The 17,560-nt window shown below is 41.8% G+C and overlaps 2 protein-coding genes across 6 annotated transcripts in view; one reads left to right on the forward strand and one right to left on the reverse strand.

The window, feature by feature from the left end:
• KCTD1 (potassium channel tetramerization domain containing 1) overlaps positions 1 to 16,015 on the forward strand; it is a 100,858-nt gene extending 84,843 nt beyond the window's left edge. For all 5 annotated transcript variants that reach the window (XM_077352558.1, XM_077352560.1, XM_077352557.1 and 2 more), the window contains 3 exons: positions 2,651 to 2,795; positions 7,747 to 8,052; positions 11,976 to 16,015. In XM_077352558.1, coding sequence (XP_077208673.1) covers positions 2,651 to 2,795; positions 7,747 to 8,052; positions 11,976 to 12,134 — 610 coding nt within the window. In that variant the 3' untranslated portion in view covers positions 12,135 to 16,015. The remainder of the gene's footprint in view (positions 1 to 2,650; positions 2,796 to 7,746; positions 8,053 to 11,975) is intronic.
• The window catches only part of TAF4B (TATA-box binding protein associated factor 4b), a 113,707-nt gene continuing 104,195 nt past the window's right edge, over positions 8,049 to 17,560 (reverse strand). The window contains exon 15 of the mRNA XM_077352555.1: positions 8,049 to 8,346. Coding sequence (XP_077208670.1) covers positions 8,260 to 8,346 — 87 coding nt within the window. The 3' untranslated portion in view covers positions 8,049 to 8,259. The remainder of the gene's footprint in view (positions 8,347 to 17,560) is intronic.

The following is a 17,560-nucleotide window of genomic DNA, read 5'->3' on the forward strand; positions in this document are numbered from 1 at the left end:
CTTAAAATTAGCTAAATTGATAAACAGCTGGAAGGTTATCAGCTTAATAAATATAGAAAGTCGTATAAATAATTATGTAAAATAGTGTTGTGTAGTGCCTCAAGTATTGACTGAAGGCCCAAGTTCAGATCCCTACTAATTTAGAAAGTTTAGTTGAGTGGGTTGGACAAGCCATTATTTCTCAGCCTAACCTTCTTACATGGTTCATGTGAAGATGAGATGAGAAAAATCTCGTGGGCAGTGTCTGAAAGTCTTAGAGTGAGGAAAGAATGTATAGGTGGAGAAATATATAAGCAAAATTAATGTTAATGCTTTTTTCTCTTTCTGTTAAATTTATGGCTCAAGAGAAGCCTAACCTTGCACCAGAATTAAACAAGTATTTAAAACCAATACAAAATATAATTTTTCATCCCTTCTGCTTATATATAAGCTGTTTTTGTTGAATTGAAAGTAAAACATAGTTGCTACTACATTAAGTGATTTTTACAGTGTTTTTATAAATTATTTTTAATGTATTCAAGTAGGTTAAGTGCTGTCCTGCAATATATAATAGTTAGTAAACTCCTTTTTACAGCCAGAGTCATTGTCATTTTAAAAGTGTGGTTCTGTTCTGATTTAGAACTATCTTTATTTCTTGATTTATAGTTTCCTCCATGGGAGTAGTGAGGATGGAAAAGAAGGACCATAATCTAAAATTTACACATTCAGCTGTAACAACCAAACACAAATTATTGCCAGATCTCCCATCCTTGAATTACTTTGGTTTAGAGAGGAGGTCTGCAAAAATCTGAGCCTGGAGGGTTTATTTGCAAGATGTTCTAAACAAGTTAACATTCTTCATGGATGGGAGTGCTTAACAACGATGCACTTTCAACAAGAATCACTTAAAAACATGTTAAACTTAACTGTTGAAATATAGCTATATCTTGAAATGATCTTCTCATTCCATAACACTCAATTCTCACCATAGTTCTGGCATTTTTTGTTTAAAAAGTACCACCAACAACCCATACTATGCCTCTATTACAACTTTGTCCATCTTCCTCTCACAGAGCCATCCCTCCCCAATTTTATTCTCTCACTGAGCCACACAAGAATCTTGGTTTCTTTATAAAGACTAATAAAGCTGGCTGTCCCACCCTGTCTCTGAAAGATAATTTGGCTTTCACCTCAGCCCTGGAACATTATGGGAAGGTGCAGAAGCCCTCCAAACCCCTTCAGAATGGCTCTTGAGATGTAGTAAAAGTCAAATATAGATTTTATTTAACATCCAAAGAAAGGTCAGGTGGAATGAGGAGTTGAAAACTTTGAGGTAAAAAATAGTAGTTGTAGATTCTTTTCATTCTTAAATTCAGGCCGTTGAGTTACTGAAGCTCATTTCTGTCAAAACTTTGGGGTATTTGCCATATGTTGTATTTCTGTCTTGATTTGGTTTTGCAAGCTAGCAGCCATTAAGCCCTACAAACTCCACATGCCTCTTACAACCCTTACGTTGCTCATATTTTCTAGTCTCCTGCACTTCCCTACATCCTCCCAGTCATCCTTTGTAATTCATACCCCCCGCCCCCCCGGACTAGCCTGGCAGCTGGCCCACTTCCTATTGAGAATGACCAGCCTCCAACCGTTGCCATGACAACCATCTGCAATCCCAGGCAAAGTGTTACCTTGTGTGTGGGGGGGTAGACTGCCCAAAAGGTATTTAATACCTGAAATGAGGGTATCTCCCCAGTTCAAGAACCGTGTATGCTGTTGTTTCAGTGTTTCCCATTAAAGAATTCTGATTTCTACAAGTCACGAGTCTTTGTGGTGTCTGCCGGGTAATCCTCACAATTTCTTTAGTTTCTCTTAATAGTAAGAGGGTTTTGTATCTGGGTCTTCTCCAACCTTACCGTATTATTTTGAGCTTTCTTAAACTCTTCTGGTTCTTTGACAGCAGGTACCTTCTGTCGATACCCAATCTGTCCTTCTGTGAAACACTAGCTTCCTTCTAACTTCTGAAGTAACTAAAGCAATATCCTTTCACATCAGACCAGGAAAGTCCTCAGAACTATTTTTCCTGTTTTACTGGGCAGGGAATTTTCTTCTCTCTCTAGAAGATATAACCACTTTCCTTTGTCCTGACTGGGAATCACCCTGCCAAGTGTTATAACCAGTTCTTTGGTCAGTATATAACTGCTTTCAGCTTAGGCTGAATCCAGACTAGTCAAAACCATGTTTTTTAATTAAATCTCCTCAGAGCAGCGGCCTAGCAGAGCAGCTAAGGTATGGAATGTTCTCGCAACTAAAGTTTCTGTCAGAATCAAAATTCCCTCAGCACACCACTCAGGACTTCTCTCTCAGCTGTGGCTAACCAATCAAAATGCTTGGAGCAGCCTGTCACTCAAGCTAACTAGCTATATGATGATTTAACTCTTCACCTCCTGGTTCTCTGTTATTTAAGTACTTTGAGCCTTGTGTTTAAAATGCTGTCCGTCACAGCCTTGTTATAACAACATTGTTTTCTTCCACCGAACTGAGCTTCATTTAGTGCATAACTGTGGTACTGAGGAATTTGGGTGGCCTTGGTCAATGACTAGGAGTAACCATTACAATTTTCTTCTGTTAACCAACTGCAAATTGATATTGGTGCTGTATTCTCTTTCATTTTCAGAATTGGGCGGCTTTTTGATGGCACAGAGCCAATTGTTTTGGACAGCCTAAAGCAGCACTACTTCATAGACAGAGATGGCCAAATGTTTAGATATATTTTGAACTTTCTACGAACGTCAAAACTTCTTATACCTGATGATTTCAAGGTGAAACTTTTTTTTACATTGTGATAACATTTTAAATGTTTACTAAGAAGGCAATTCATGTAATCAGAGTTAGTGAACAAAGAAAGCAATGTTTGTGGGCTGCATTGATTGATGGCAGAGTTGTTTCAAAATGAACGTTAAGAATAAGTTTTGTATTTGATTTGAACTGTTTGGCCAAAAATACAAAACCAGAGTTTTTCGATGTTTGCTGCTGACTGTTTTGGAAGGACTGGCATATATGACACAGTACACAGTAATTACAGTTACCTTTCGAATGATACATAGTCTTATTATTCTAATGATACCTAGTGTCTTTATTGTTGTATGCCAGCCATCAAGTTCTGTCAAATATGACCTATCAGTGGTTTTTTAACTATCTTCTGAGAAATCTTCAACTCTCCATTAGCATATTGAAGGTTCATCAGTGAAAATAGCAGTTTGGAGCTTCTTGGTGATGACTACTGATCTTCCTCTGAACTGCACAGTTACAGTGAATTGCGTTGGTTCTTGGTTACATTCTCTGTTTTTAATGAGTGATTGTACTGCCCAGCAGTGCCCATGTCAGCACTATAGAACATGCCCCAGAATTCTGGATCAGAGAGTGTTTTCTGAAGATGTAGGCTGTGGCATTCAGACAGCATAAACCAGGGGTAGTCAAACTGCGGCCCTCCAGATGTCCATGGACTACAATTCCCATGAGCCCCTGCCAGCATTTGCTGGCAGGGGCTCCTGGGAATTGTAGTCCATGGACATCTGGAGGGCCGCAGTTTGACTACCCCTGACATAAACCTTAGTGAAAGGAATGAAACAAATGATTGGCTTAATCCTGGCTTGTAAGCAAGACAAATATTGTGTGCTTTATTGAACATTTCCTGGTTTGCCATTTCAACCAGAAGATTTTTGTTTCTTAAACCAGAAAACTTGAAAACATTTTGATGCATCAGGCTATCAGTTCTGTCAAATGTAAAATACTATGTCATGTCAAATACTGCAAAATATAATTTGCCAGATATTAAAAATTAAAATCAAATTTAATTGTTTGTTAACCACAGATACATCCTTTAAAAAAGTTTGTTGAAGGAAATCCAAGCTCCCTCCCTGCCTAAATGTCATACTGCTTCATTATTATGAATGATTCTATTTAAACAACTAGTTTATTTTTAATATTCTTTTCTGCTTGTTTGGACTTCTGTCCTGTTGTTAGTCTTTCTCTGGCATTGAAATAACTTTTTGAATCTGAAACTTCACAACCGTAATCTTTTCATATTCTTAGTTCATCTGCTCTTTAGAATTATGTGCCCTAACATGGTATTTGTTAGCATTCAGATGGGATTTGTTTATCATACGGGATGGGGGAGGAACCATGAAAAGAAGTGAAGAATTTTGTGTAATTGTTTTATTCCTGTTGCTTAAGGGCCATATTTTCAAAAAAGGTTTTCTATGAGTACTTCCAAAAGTCCGGCTCAGGGTTATTTGAAACATCTGGCCCTACTTATCTACACAGTAGGGAAGCCTAAATGTGTTTGACTGATGAAATGTGCTCAAGCTCCAGCTGCAGAGCTAGACTGCAGTCTTTACAAAACTCTGTAGTACCAACTTGCCCTTCACAAATATTCTTAGGGCAGACTGTTCTGAATGGCACTTTGTTTCTAAAAATAGCTTATAAGCACATATGTCCTCTTGAGACTTAGCATCTGTTTCTCCATTGACCCTAATGGTTTTCTTTCCTGGAGCTAGGTCAGTTATAATTTTTCGAGTATCCTCTGTGTTCAGCCGTTCATGTTTGGTTTTGATGCAGGTAAAATAGAAAGAAAACGTACCTCTTTGGTTTGTGGTAATGTTGATACACCTTTAGTGTACTGTAATAGCCAGAACTATTTAGACAAAAATGTATCCTTGGTATTTGATCATCCAACCTGCTATCAGAAAAAGTCAAGAGAATGATATTCTGCAATGTTTTCCAAGCAACATACTCCATATCTAGTCTGTGTTTTAAGTGGTTAAAAGGCAGTTGTTTGCCAGCATCTATTTTTGTGGGAACAGCAGTTTGTTCCACTTTCATTTTCCTGTTTTCTTTCATCATAAATATCAGGTTGAATAAAAAAGATGAGACAAGAGATGGATGGTAGGGGAGGCCAGCAAACGCATGGGGATCCCTACAGTTGGGAGAATGGAGGGAGTATGGTGGTGGGAGAAGGTGGTTGAAATGAAGGTATAGAAGATATGGTAATGCTCACACCCCTTCCAAACCTTGTCCCATCCCAAAAGACAAGGTGAAGGATCTGGGAAAAATGGCCTTTCTCCGGCATTGGTGCTGTGTAATGCCAGTTCCATAAATAATAAGATTGTTACTCTACAGAATTTCCTTGTAGAGCAGAATATGGACCTGGCATTCCTGATGCATATTGGATATTAGCAGCAAGTCTTTCTTGAGTTACTTTGTGGAGAAAATCTTGTTGCTCTGCCATGACTTACCTACCAAGCTTGATACAGGTAGCAACCAGAGGCCCCTTGGCAATCTCAGCATCACACTCTGGACTATTTCAGTCCACTTTCTCCAGCCAGTGGAGACAAGGCTCTGACAGCTATATGGTCAAACAGGCATCTCCTTGGGCCCATGTCCCTCATGGTTGGTGAAAAATGGTGGTGAGGAGACCTGGGCCCCTCTCCAAGAGATCATTAACCTCTGAACATGGGGACTTTCCCAGAGAAACTGAAGGAGGTTGTGGTCAGACAACTTTAAAAATGGTGCTGGACCAATCTGACCTTGCCAACTACTGCCCAGTCTCACATCTGCTGTTTCTGGGCAAGGTGACTGAATGGGTGGTTGTGGAACATCTACAGAGCTTCCTGGGAGTGACATCAGCCTTTGACCCTTTCCAGTCTGACTTCCGTCCTGCCTGTGGGGTAGAGATGGCACTGGTTGTCCTTACAGATGATCTCCAGAGACAGTTGGATCTGGGTGGGTTGCATTTCTGCTCTTGCTAGACTTGACAGCAGTGTTTGATAGTTGACCATACGCTACTAACCCAATGCCTAGTCAACATGGGAGTCCAAGGCCTAGCCTTAAAATGGCGACAGTCTTTTCTCCAAGGTCAGGGCCAGAGGGTAGCATTAGGGGAGAGACTATCCCAGCAAAGAACCTTAATATACAGAGTCCCATAGGGAGCTATTATCTCCCCGATGTTATTTAACATTTACATGCACCCACTTGCCCAACTGGTCTGTAATTTCAGTCTGGGATATCACCAGTATGCTGATGATACTCAGTTATTTCTGAGTAGCCATCCATCAACCCCCAGACTCTTTGGCCAAATGCTTGGAAGCTGTGGTGGACTGGCTCAAAAGAAGCTGGCTGAAATTAAATCCAGCAAAGACGGAGGTCCTCTGGTTAGACCAACATGCTGAAGAATATACAATGCAACTCCCAGCGCTAGATGGGGTCTGTTTAACATCTACAACCACCGTCAGAAGTCTGGGTGTGATCCTGGATACCTCCCCCTCAATGGAGGCCCAGATCACAAAAGTTACTGACCAAGCTTTCTACCATCTTCACCAACTGCAACAGACTAGAGTTCTGTAACTTGCTGTATGCAGAGCTTTTCCTTAAAACTGATCTGGAAACTCCTACTGGTCCAGAATGCAGCAGCACGAGACTTTACTGGGACTAAGTGGGGAGAGGCCATATCATACAAGTGCTCTCTCAACTGCACTGGCTCCAGATCCAAGACCAGATCAGGTTCAATGTTTTGGTGCTAACCTAGAGAGCCCTAAATGGTCGGGGACCCCTGTACTTATAGGACTGCCTCTTCCTCTGTACCCGCCAAAGAGCACTAAGATCCAGCAATCAGCAATTGCTCAGGATCTCTGGCCCAAAAGAAGTAAAACTGGCCTCAGCTAGAGCCAGGGCCTTTTTTTAGTCTTGGCTCCAACCTGGTGGAATGCTCTCCTTGATGAGATGAAGTCCCTTCAGGGCCTTAAACAACTCAGGAGAGCCTGCAAGGCGGAGCTGTTCTACCAGGACTACAGTTGAGGCCAGGGACCCACAAAAACCATCCACAAAACTCCAACTCTCCCAACAGGATCAGGTTTTTCTCTACAAGGCTTTTAAGGAAGTGGTTTAAGGATACAATACAATACAATACAATACAATACAATACAATATAATATAATAGATACATTTCAATTTTAAATATTCAAAGACTGTTTATCAATGTAAAAGTTAATTGTATATGTCTTGTTACCCATCCTGAAACAAATGAGAAATCCAGGCTATACAAAGTTGCTGTTGTTGTTGTTGTTGTTAACGTCAATTTTCCTCTAATGGAAAGAGGACAAGGGTGTTTTTTCCCCACTTGCCTCTTCCATTACAGACCCTCAAGTTTCCCCTTACACTGTTCTTGAGAGCCCCCTATACCCCAGGAACAGCATTTTCGGGTACACAGTAAGCTGTAGTAGGGTGAGAAAAGCAGGGAAGTTCTAGCAGATGTGCCTTCCGTTAGAAGAAATTTGCCTTAGGTATTTCTTTATACAATTTCTGCGCCATCTCTCCAGAGATTCTGCTCAAGTGGTTTACAAATATAACAAAAACACCATCAATTTGTAACTATTGAAACCAATATTAAAAAATCCAAGAGCATAAAACAGCCCAAAACATACAGTAACTTAAAATAAATCTCATAAAATACTTCTGGACTAGAAGCAGGTTGTATTTTAAGCCTGTTTTCTTCTGGCTGTTTTTGATTTTTTCCATTTTGCTATTAACTTCATTAAATGTAAACCAGATTGTTTCTACAACTTATACACGTATTAACATTTGTACCACCTCTTCGTCCAATGAGTTCAGGACAGTGTGCATGGTGTATCCTCAAGAGTGTTAGGGCTACAAGATGGTGCTACCTTGTCTATGTTGCATATTGACATTTCGCACTTTGATCTGTATGTTTTTCAGGATTACAGTTTGTTATATGAAGAAGCAAAATATTTTCAGCTTCAGCCCATGCTAGGGGAAATGGAAAGGTGGAAACAGGACCGGGAGACAGGCCGATTTTCAAAGTCCTGTGAGTGCTTGGTTGTGCGAGTTGCTCCAGATCTTGGAGAAAGGATAACGATGAGTGGTGACAAGTCTTTGATAGAAGAAGTTTTCCCAGAAATTGGTGATGTGATGTGCAATTCTGTCAACGCAGGATGGAATCATGATTCAACACACGTCATCAGATTTCCTTTAAATGGATATTGTCATCTTAATTCAGTTCAGGTAGGTCATCATTTAAAATATTAATATATGGGTAGACTGAATTGGGGTTTTTACTGAACTTGAGGAATTTCTTGATAAAACCTTTTCAATTATCCATTTACAATTTTGTAACACATGCTTTTGAAGATCTGCAGAAGGATTGTATTTCTCCAAAGCATTTCTGTGGCTTCTGAACTCTGCCTTTACCTGAAACAGTGGATATACATTTCAGAATAATCCAACCAACTTGAAGATGAATCCATGTTTTCTGGTTCTCAGGTCCATATCCAAACTTAAGATTTTCTCCCTGCCAAACTATTTTAAACAGAAAAAATTAAGTGATTAACAAAGCAGCATGTTTTGAGGACGCTGTACCAACTTTTCTCTAAAGAACAGGAAGAAAGGCAATTCAAAAATTGCCCTCTTAGCAACGAGTTTGACTTCCCATTGATGCTTAAATATCTGTAAACCGCCCGTGGCGCCGCGGGCGCCACGGACTAAATAAGACAGTAAGGGGTTCTGGGGCGGGATGTGTCCGGGATGAGGAAGGGTCCAGATTGGACCCTTCCTCATGACAGACAATCAGAGGGACCAATTGGCAGGCGCGAAGCGCCTGCCGATTGGTCCCTCTGATTCCCGCCGCCAGCAACTGCGAGCCGCGCGCAGCGCGGCTCGCAGTTGCTCCTTTGCCGCTGGCCTGAAGCTGCGTCAGGCCAGGGGAAGGCTCCAGAGAGCCTCGGGTGGGGTGGGGGGGCGGCCGGCCCTCTCCTGGCTGCTGGAGCGGCTTCGCAGCGTCGGAGACGCTGCGCAGCCGCTCCAGCAGCCAGGAGAGGGCTTCGGAGAGCGTCGGGTGGGGTGGGGGGGCGGCCGGCCCTCTCCTGGCTGCTGGAGCGGCTTCGCAGCGTCGGAGACGCTGCGCAGCCGCTCCAGCAGCCAGGAGAGGGCTTCGGAGAGCGTCGGGTGGGGTGGGGGGGCGGCCGGCCCTCTCCTGGCTGCTGGAGAGGCTTCGCAGCGTCGGAGACGCTGCGCAGCCGCTCCAGCAGCCAGGAGAGGGCTTCGGAGAGCGTCGGGTGGGGTGGGGGGGCGGCCGGCCCTCTCCTGGCTGCTGGAGCGGCTTCGCAGCGTCGGAGACGCTGCGCAGCCGCTCCAGCAGCCAGGAGAGGGCTTCGGAGAGCGTCGGGTGGGGTGGGGGGGCGGCCGGCCCTCTCCTGGCTGCTGGAGCGGCTTCGCAGCGTCGGAGACGCTGCGCAGCCGCTCCAGCAGCCAGGAGAGGGCTTCGGAGAGCGTCGGGTGGGGTGGGGGGGGCGGCCGGCCCTCTCCTGGCTGCTGGAGCGGCTTCGCAGCGTCGGAGACGCTGCGCAGCCGCTCCAGCAGCCAGGAGAGGGCTTCGGAGAGCGTCGGGTGGGGTGGGGGGGGCGGCCGGCCCTCTCCTGGCTGCTGGAGCGGCTTCGCAGCGTCGGAGACGCTGCGCAGCCGCTCCAGCAGCCAGGAGAGGGCTTCGGAGAGCGTCGGGTGGGGTGGGGGGGCGGCCGGCCCTCTCCTGGCTGCTGGAGCGGCTTCGCAGCGTCGGAGACGCTGCGCAGCCGCTCCATCAGCCAGGAGAGGGCTTCGGAGAGCGTCGGGTGGGGTGGGGGGGGCCGCCGGCCCTCTCCTGGCTGCTGGAGCGGCTTCGCAGCGTCGGAGACGCTGCGCAGCCGCTCCAGCAGCCAGGAGAGGGCTTCGGAGAGCGTCGGGTGGGGGGGGGGGGGCGGCCGGCCCTCTCCTGGCTGCTGGAGCGGCTTCGCAGCGTCGGAGCAAAGGCGGAGCAAAGGAGGGAAGGCAAGTGGAGGTGGGAACAAATGGAGGGGAATATGCTTTCATTTCAGTTCCAGGTGATTAGGATTGAGTCATGGCTGAACAGCATGGAAGAGTTCTGAGGAAGCATTTGAAGGAAGTCTGAGAGCTGCTGTCCCATCGACTTTCTAGGAGACCCTTAAAGGCATAAGAGGCACAAAGGGATAGATACCAGGATCTTTAGAGGCGGCAGGAGGCTGCCATTGGCTTAGTTTGGGGTAAGCTTGTAAGCAGAGGGCTTTGAGAGGGGGAAGGTAAAGGCTGGGGAGGGTTTTGAAGATAAGGACTTTGGGCTGTCTCCAAGATCTCTGTGGCTCCACTTGTGGGCCTATCTATTCACCAAGGGCAGCTGGTGTCTTCACCAAGTCCTCTTGGATGTATCTTTTTTGGTGAAGGTTTAGAACAAGGGTAGTCAAACTGCGGCCCTCCAGATGTCCATGGACTTCGCGACGTCGGAGAGCATCGGGTGGGGTGGGGGGGCGGCCGGGCAGGGCTTCAGAGAGCCTGGGGGGCGGGGGCCGCCGGCCTTCTGGCTGCCGGCGCGGCGCCGCCACCCGATCTCAGTTCGCCCCGTTGACCAGTCGGCCCAACTTCGATAATTAGTTTAGTCATTTATGGCTGCACGTCCGCTTCCATGGGCCCCTGCCAGCACCCCCCAACCCACACTCACTGCTAGCGCCCATTGCATTTAGAACTGCAATGGGCTTGATTACTAGTAAATGATAATTCCCAGACTTTCTTAGAGCTTCAATTGTATTTTTATGTTAATTATATTAGATTTAATCACATCTCTTATACCCATTCAGTGAACAACTGAATATGGAGATAATTCTGGGAATCCTACCTGTTACTGGAGTACCTAGAAAATGTACCAATTTCATCTTTTCTTCTCCCTAGATAATGTTTCTGTTTTATGATATAAGGAGGAACCAAATATTATACACTGGCTTAGTAAAAAAATAAGTTGGAAGTTTATTTAAAGAGTTAGGCATTGACAGACATTAATGTAGAAAGCATTTATGGAAATGGCTTGTGATTTCTCTTAGATGTGTTTTGTTTGGCCACTTTATCTAGAACCTAAACCTTTGTGCACAAGTCCACAGCTGACACCCAGTAGGTTCCTCAGTTGACACCTTTGTCCCTTTACACTACAAAGCCTGAGGAAAGAAGTGAAGCTTGTATACTATGCTTTGAAGGTCAAGTGGATATTATAAAATTGAATACATAGCTTTGCAGTGAAAGAAACCTGAATGAGATCTGGTCATGTCTGGCTAATACTTATCATCTATATTTTAAGCAGTTACATCTTAAATAGAGTCTGGGCCTTTTACTCTATTTTTATCAGAGTATTGTTGATTACAGTGAACTCAAAACATTAAATATTTAAACCTACAGACTTTCCAGCCACAATTAAAGCCTACCTTAGACCATTTAAACTTGGCTGCTAAATTTTCCTCCAAACAAAAGAAATGCAGAGCATAGAGGGTTAGGGCCTCATGCTCCAGAAAATTGTGTGCCTACAGAAAAGTATATGAGAGAAGTCTAGCTCTAATTCAGGCATTATGGGCATCTGTACTACTGTTCACAGCATTAAAGTAAGAACAGGTCATAGTAAATCCACAGTTAAGGAAAGTAATTGTGAGGAAGTCTAGAATACAAACAGGGTAATAATAAGTAGCTACCCAATAAAATCATAGTCTGCATTTTCTGCCCTGTGGCAAATTAGAATGGGGTGTTTATGGTTCCATTTACATTATCCACAGAATTGAGACTGTGCTTCAGTCGAGTTGTGATTACTGGGGAGAGGTCAACCAATATTTTATGGAACTAGACTAGAAGGAAATAAAAAACTAAAAACAGTAAAAAGCAATAAATGAAAATGAATGTTAGTACAAAGCAAATAAGGCAAACAATTTGCAGCATGGTAAAGTGCCATTGTGCAAAGTTTTAAAAAATGGCTCTTTTAAACATGAGTTTGAATAACTTTTTTCATTCCACATATCTCCTGTTAGAATCCAGGAATATGGATACTGCATTATTTAGATGGCTGGTAGACCACTCCATTTGTCCATCTGTTCTTAAAACTGTCTTTTCTTTGTCCTGTTTTGCAGGTACTTGAGAGGTTGCAACAAAGAGGGTTTGAAATTGTTGGATCATGTGGAGGAGGGGTGGACTCTTCCCAATTCAGTGAATATGTACTTAGAAGAGAACTCAGAAGGACATCTCGTTCTTCCTCTGTCATTCGAATAAAGCAGGAGCCTCTGGATTAAGGAAATTTTTGTTTTCATACACAAGAACAAAAAAGAGGGATCTTTTCATGTGCAGTTGGGACACCAAAAGAGCCCTGGAATGAAAAATTGAATAAAGACACATTTATATTGAATATAAAGACCATACCTGTATTCATATGGAACCATTTGGAATAGTAATAATAACCTCAAGGTGTAAAATATGTATATCTGAAAAGTTAGATAATGCAAAAAGAAAAAACCCTTAAAATGGTAGGTGAGGTTGGTGCTGTGATGGCCATTAAGTGTCCTAGGGCTTAGCTAGGCCTGATTTAACAATAAACAAGCCATTGCTGTTGGGGAAGACTCACAACTTCTTTTCATTTTCATTTGCCAGCTGGCAATCTGGCTTTTCAATGTATACACCTTGACTCAAGTTTGTTTGCAGATGTTTGTCATAGAGGTGACTGGGCACAACTTCCATCCATCCATCCATCCATAACAATGTTCATCAATGGGGATTTTAAATGTAGCTTGTACAGAAGTCATATATCGTTGGCCTGACAGGTGTGAACATTATTCACGTTGTTTTTCCCCCAAAAAAATGAGCCAGAATTTATAACTACTTGGTATAGTTACTCTGGTTTGAGTTCAGTGCTTTTGTAAGTTTATTCAAACTTTATAATGCACAAAATACAATAATTTCTGTTAAAATGTTCTGTTTAAGCCAACACTAGCCAAAAAATGTAAAATAAAAAATCAGAATTAGCTTTTAACTTGCTCTGTTATGCATTTGATATGTTCAGTGGACAATAAGTGATGTTGAGTTCTGTGTGCAACAAAAATATGAAGGCGTAAGAGAGTTACGGAAAAATGATGTGCTTTATCTTTAGTATGTCATAGACACAGTTCTGATGCACCTTATACTTTCTTTCCCTCAGTGATTTTTCCAGCCTTGTTTAATCATTTGACAAGTGGTCTTTTTAGAGAAGCTTTTGCGTTCTGTACAATATTTTGTAAGTGATTAAATTGAAATCTGTACAACTAATTTTTAACTGCTTCTAACACTAATGTCCATGCGTAGGATATTCTCAGCACTACTCATGAAGTCGGAACCCTGTTCACATTGAAACTCCCCCCCCCCTTACTTTTTCAGCCTGTATTACTGTGTACAGTTTCACCTAAGTTATTATTGTGAGGTCACATAACATGTGACATTTTAAAAACAAATTTTATCCAGATTCCCATTAGCCACATGGATTGGGACTGTGGTGAGAGAGGTTGTTGGTTCTACCCTCATCCAGCTGTTTCCTGAACTGAAATGGCCCTGAATGAGTGTTATTTGCCTCCATTTTAGAGCTGCACATGCACAGAATGCTGCACGTGCCATTCAAAAATGGGGAAAATTCCCTAACTGCTTACTTTAAAATGACACTTCTAGTTCAGCACTTACAGGGGGAAACATAGGATTGGATGCAACTAGCTTTTTCACCTAATTCTTCTCCTTACTACAGTCCTTTTTTCATATGGCTTTTGTCCATTAGTATCCCATGATCCTCAGAATAGATTTCTTTGGATTCAACCCATGCTTTTCAGCCACTAGGTGGTAATATCCAATTTGGCTTTGTTGATTCTGCCATCATCTGACAGCAACCGCCAGTTTTGCTAATGCAAGGACTATCACATCCTCCCCCACCTCTTCTGCTTTCTGCCTTACCAAGGGGCCTATATGTTCAGTTATTGCTACCAAGATGTTTGAACAACAGCTAGGTTTTATATTTTTGAAATGAAAGCAGCTATTAATTATGTGTCTAAGTACACCTTAGTGTATCCTGTATTTGATTTTGTACTGGTGCCAATCTAATTAATCTGCAGAAAGGTTCTTGAATTACTATATAAAGACTGTAATATATTTCAGATGGGCTTTAGCTATGCTTTCTATTGCCAACGTCTCCCCCGCCCCCTCATTTTCTGTAGCACGCTGGGTTGGATTGTGGTAGTGGAAGTACCTTCATTCATCTGAGGAAGGAGCTTTCTACTAACACAAAAACATATTTCTATGAGAAAGCTGTGTTCTGCTGAAAAATAGCAGCTCTTATAGTGGAAGGGGTCTTTGGGATCCAACCCTCTGATTTATTTTAGTTATTGGGGAGACACTGAAGTTTTTCAGTTCAGGTTGAAAAGTTTGTTTTGTAACTTTTGACCCTGAACCTTACTATCTGAGCAGAATTAACCTGAAAAGTTAAATTTTCAGGTTAATTCTGGTCAGATATTAAGTTCAAGAATAGTTTGGCAAGTGTTTCAGAAACTGGACTAGTTAGTTACATCTCAGAAAGTACATTACACTATTGCCTTACAATATTAGTCCGTAAAATAGGCAGGAAAGGAGCTCAGTTTTGACTGGGAGCCAAGGTTAGATCATGTTAAACAGTTAAACACTTGTAACTTTGCCTGAGGCACTCCTTAGTAACTCAAACTAAAATTTTCATCTCTGGCCACTATCAGAGGAGATTTTTCACCCAGGAGAGAAATTACATAGTGCTTGCTTAGGGTTTGTGTTTTTTGTACTATTTGTAATTTCCTATCATAAACCTAATTGAACTATATGCAATATCAACATAATACCACAGTTACTTTTCTTCCCTGGTCCTTGGTTTTTTTACTTTGCCTGTATTAAAGTGGCTTCTGCACCATGAACCCTCAAGCCTTACTTTACAAGCAATATGCAATAATAGGGGAAAAAATGTCTCCTCAAACCGAGGGGATATTATAGACATAGCCAGCCAGGAAGATCATGGGCAAAATAACAAAGATTATTAATCAGCTTAAACCAGCTAAACATATCACCTCACCCCCACACCATTTCCCCACCTTCACATAAGCTGTCTGTTTTGTTTCTAATATTTTGTCCTCTATCCAGAGCTCCTTGGGTCACTCTCTTCTTTCAAGAAGCCCTGCTATTGGCAAAAAAGGGAAAGCACCTACCCTGTAATGGTATGGTAGAGTGGCTGCAAGGAGGAGCTACAGAGCCAAGGACGCACAAGCATCTGCTAGCTTCAATTCACAAATCCTTCACACAGGCCTTGTTTTTGCACAATAGCTCTAAGTGGGCAAGCCTCTACTTGAGCACCAAGAGGCCTACCAATCTCTCCTGCTCCCTCACACCTTTTCAGAAGATTCACTGGGAAATGGTTTCTCCAGCTATAGCCAGAACAGAGAAGGCCTCACCACCCCTTGAAAGAATCTTCTGGAAATCCTGACTATTTTGAGCTGATTGCCATATTTTTATGTTTTAAGAATTTGGTTCTGTCTCACACCAACCAAGAGATTTTAGGTTTAGTTTCATTTCACTAGAAAACTTCTCGACTTGGTTTTTTTTAATCACCCCCCACCCCCCCACCCCCAGTTCAGGTCCAGTATAGCTGTTTAACATCCCTTTTGCCTAAGCTACTCTAGTTGACCACAAACTTTATCTTACCAGGAGATGACAGAGTAAATGTTCTGCAGAAGGTTTAAATTGTTCGTGGAAAGATATTTTGATGCATAACACTCAGTAACACCCCCCCCCCATCATCCATTCTTTCAGGTACTTTTTAATATGCAATACTGTATTTTTTTACTCTACACATTTTCTTTGTTGAACACTCCATTCAAACAATGGTGCAAACATTTCATTCCTTTCAGTAAGATTTTATTTGGGAAAAGTTGAATATAGAGCTCCATGACTGCATAATAGATATCTAGCCACAAGAAGTTCAAAGTTAAACAATACTAGTTTAGTTATGTATTTTCACAAAAACTACAAAATCAAACAGGCTGTAGAATAAGCCCACATAGAACTATTCATTGTGTTGTTAGCAAAATACTTTTATTTGATATTGTCCCACAAGGTTATGTTTATAAAATAAATGCAATTTTGTTTATCCAGTGTGGTGTCTACCCAGCATGGTTAATATTTAAAAACTGGATAATTCTGCATTAGCATTAATGTAGAGTTGCACTGAGATAGGGGCTTAAGTGAATTTGGACATTCATAATTCTATAAAACTGATATTTGGATCACCATTAACTGATTAAGGTTTTCAATAATGTCAACTAGTTCTGATGAAATAAATGTATGTGCATTTTTATTTTGTACTGAGGTGAAATTGAAGGAATCAAAGTACTAGAAAATCAGCTTTTAAAAAATTGTTCTTAGTCCATGGTAAAATTGGCAAACTGTTAGAGAACATATTAATTTTATATCTTCTCTCCAACATTGAGAGTTACACATTTGTCCCACTTACTGTCCAAAAAAATGGTACAGACTTGCTGGAACTGAAGGGTGACTGAGGCTCTTTGGAAAAAATGGTTCTTGTGGGAGCCATCAGTCTATGGCTGGTTTTGAACTCTGCATTGGGAGGAGCACTCTGGCACAAACACTGTTGTAAGGATTTGTGTTCTTTAAAATTCTGCAGCTTAATATTGTTGCTTTCTGTGTGTTGGATTTGATAAAGCCTTGAGGTCCTTGTTGGGTCATTCATTATATGAGATATACCTGTTTAGTTACTGAAAGCAAAATTTTAACATCTTGCTCTTTTCCATATCTCTAAGTAGATAATCACATCACTGAATGTTCTTCTATGAATTAACTCAAAAATTGTGGAGGTCTGGAATGTTAACCATGCTGTACCTGGTCATTGTCATGGAATCTGAAGTAATGAACTGAATAAAAATGACGATGCAGGGGTACACAAAATGTAGACATGTAGGTGAAACAAATTAGCCCTATACAAAAAAGCAGAGTTTTTAACTATGTGTTAAATGTCATTTATTAAACCCGATCATTAGATTTGAGCAATAAATATATTGAATAAGAAAAACTAAAAAAGGCAAACAGTTCTCTTTTTACAAGGATGAACAGTACTAACTTGTCAAGGTTTTAAGAACACAGTTGCATTTTATGAAATCAGTGTTTGCTGTATTTTGCAGTGACGCATGGAAACATGAAAAGGAATGTTGAATGCCAACATTGTGTATTCAGTTCACATGACAGAGGAGTAGCAAAAGAATTGCTGGCAACATACACTGGAATGACATGTGACACGTCTTTCCTTGACAATAAAAATATAGTTGGAGGTGGTGTGAATTCAGGTTCCAAATGACAGTGGTGGCATTGTTGCTTGTATCAACTATCAATGCATTTTTACCAATACAAATACCTGTTTCTAGCTCATCGTGTGCTCTGATTCCCCCCTCTTGTCTGTGATATCAGACAAATCTCCAAAGTAGTAATTTTGAAATCCCAATCCCAAATGAGAGCCTGATCACATTTTATTCCAGAGATTTTTGTTTGTTTGTGTGATAACTTAGTTCATAACCATTTAATATGTCTGTTTTGGATGAAGGATACTTGGACAGCATGAATAATGGGGAAATGGCAAGAAAGCAAAATGAAAAGCTGCCAAACTGTTCCAAGTAATCCAGTT

This window comes from Paroedura picta, chromosome 9 (genome assembly GCF_049243985.1).
Source record: "Paroedura picta isolate Pp20150507F chromosome 9, Ppicta_v3.0, whole genome shotgun sequence".
Taxonomy (NCBI): Eukaryota; Metazoa; Chordata; class Lepidosauria; order Squamata; family Gekkonidae; genus Paroedura; species Paroedura picta.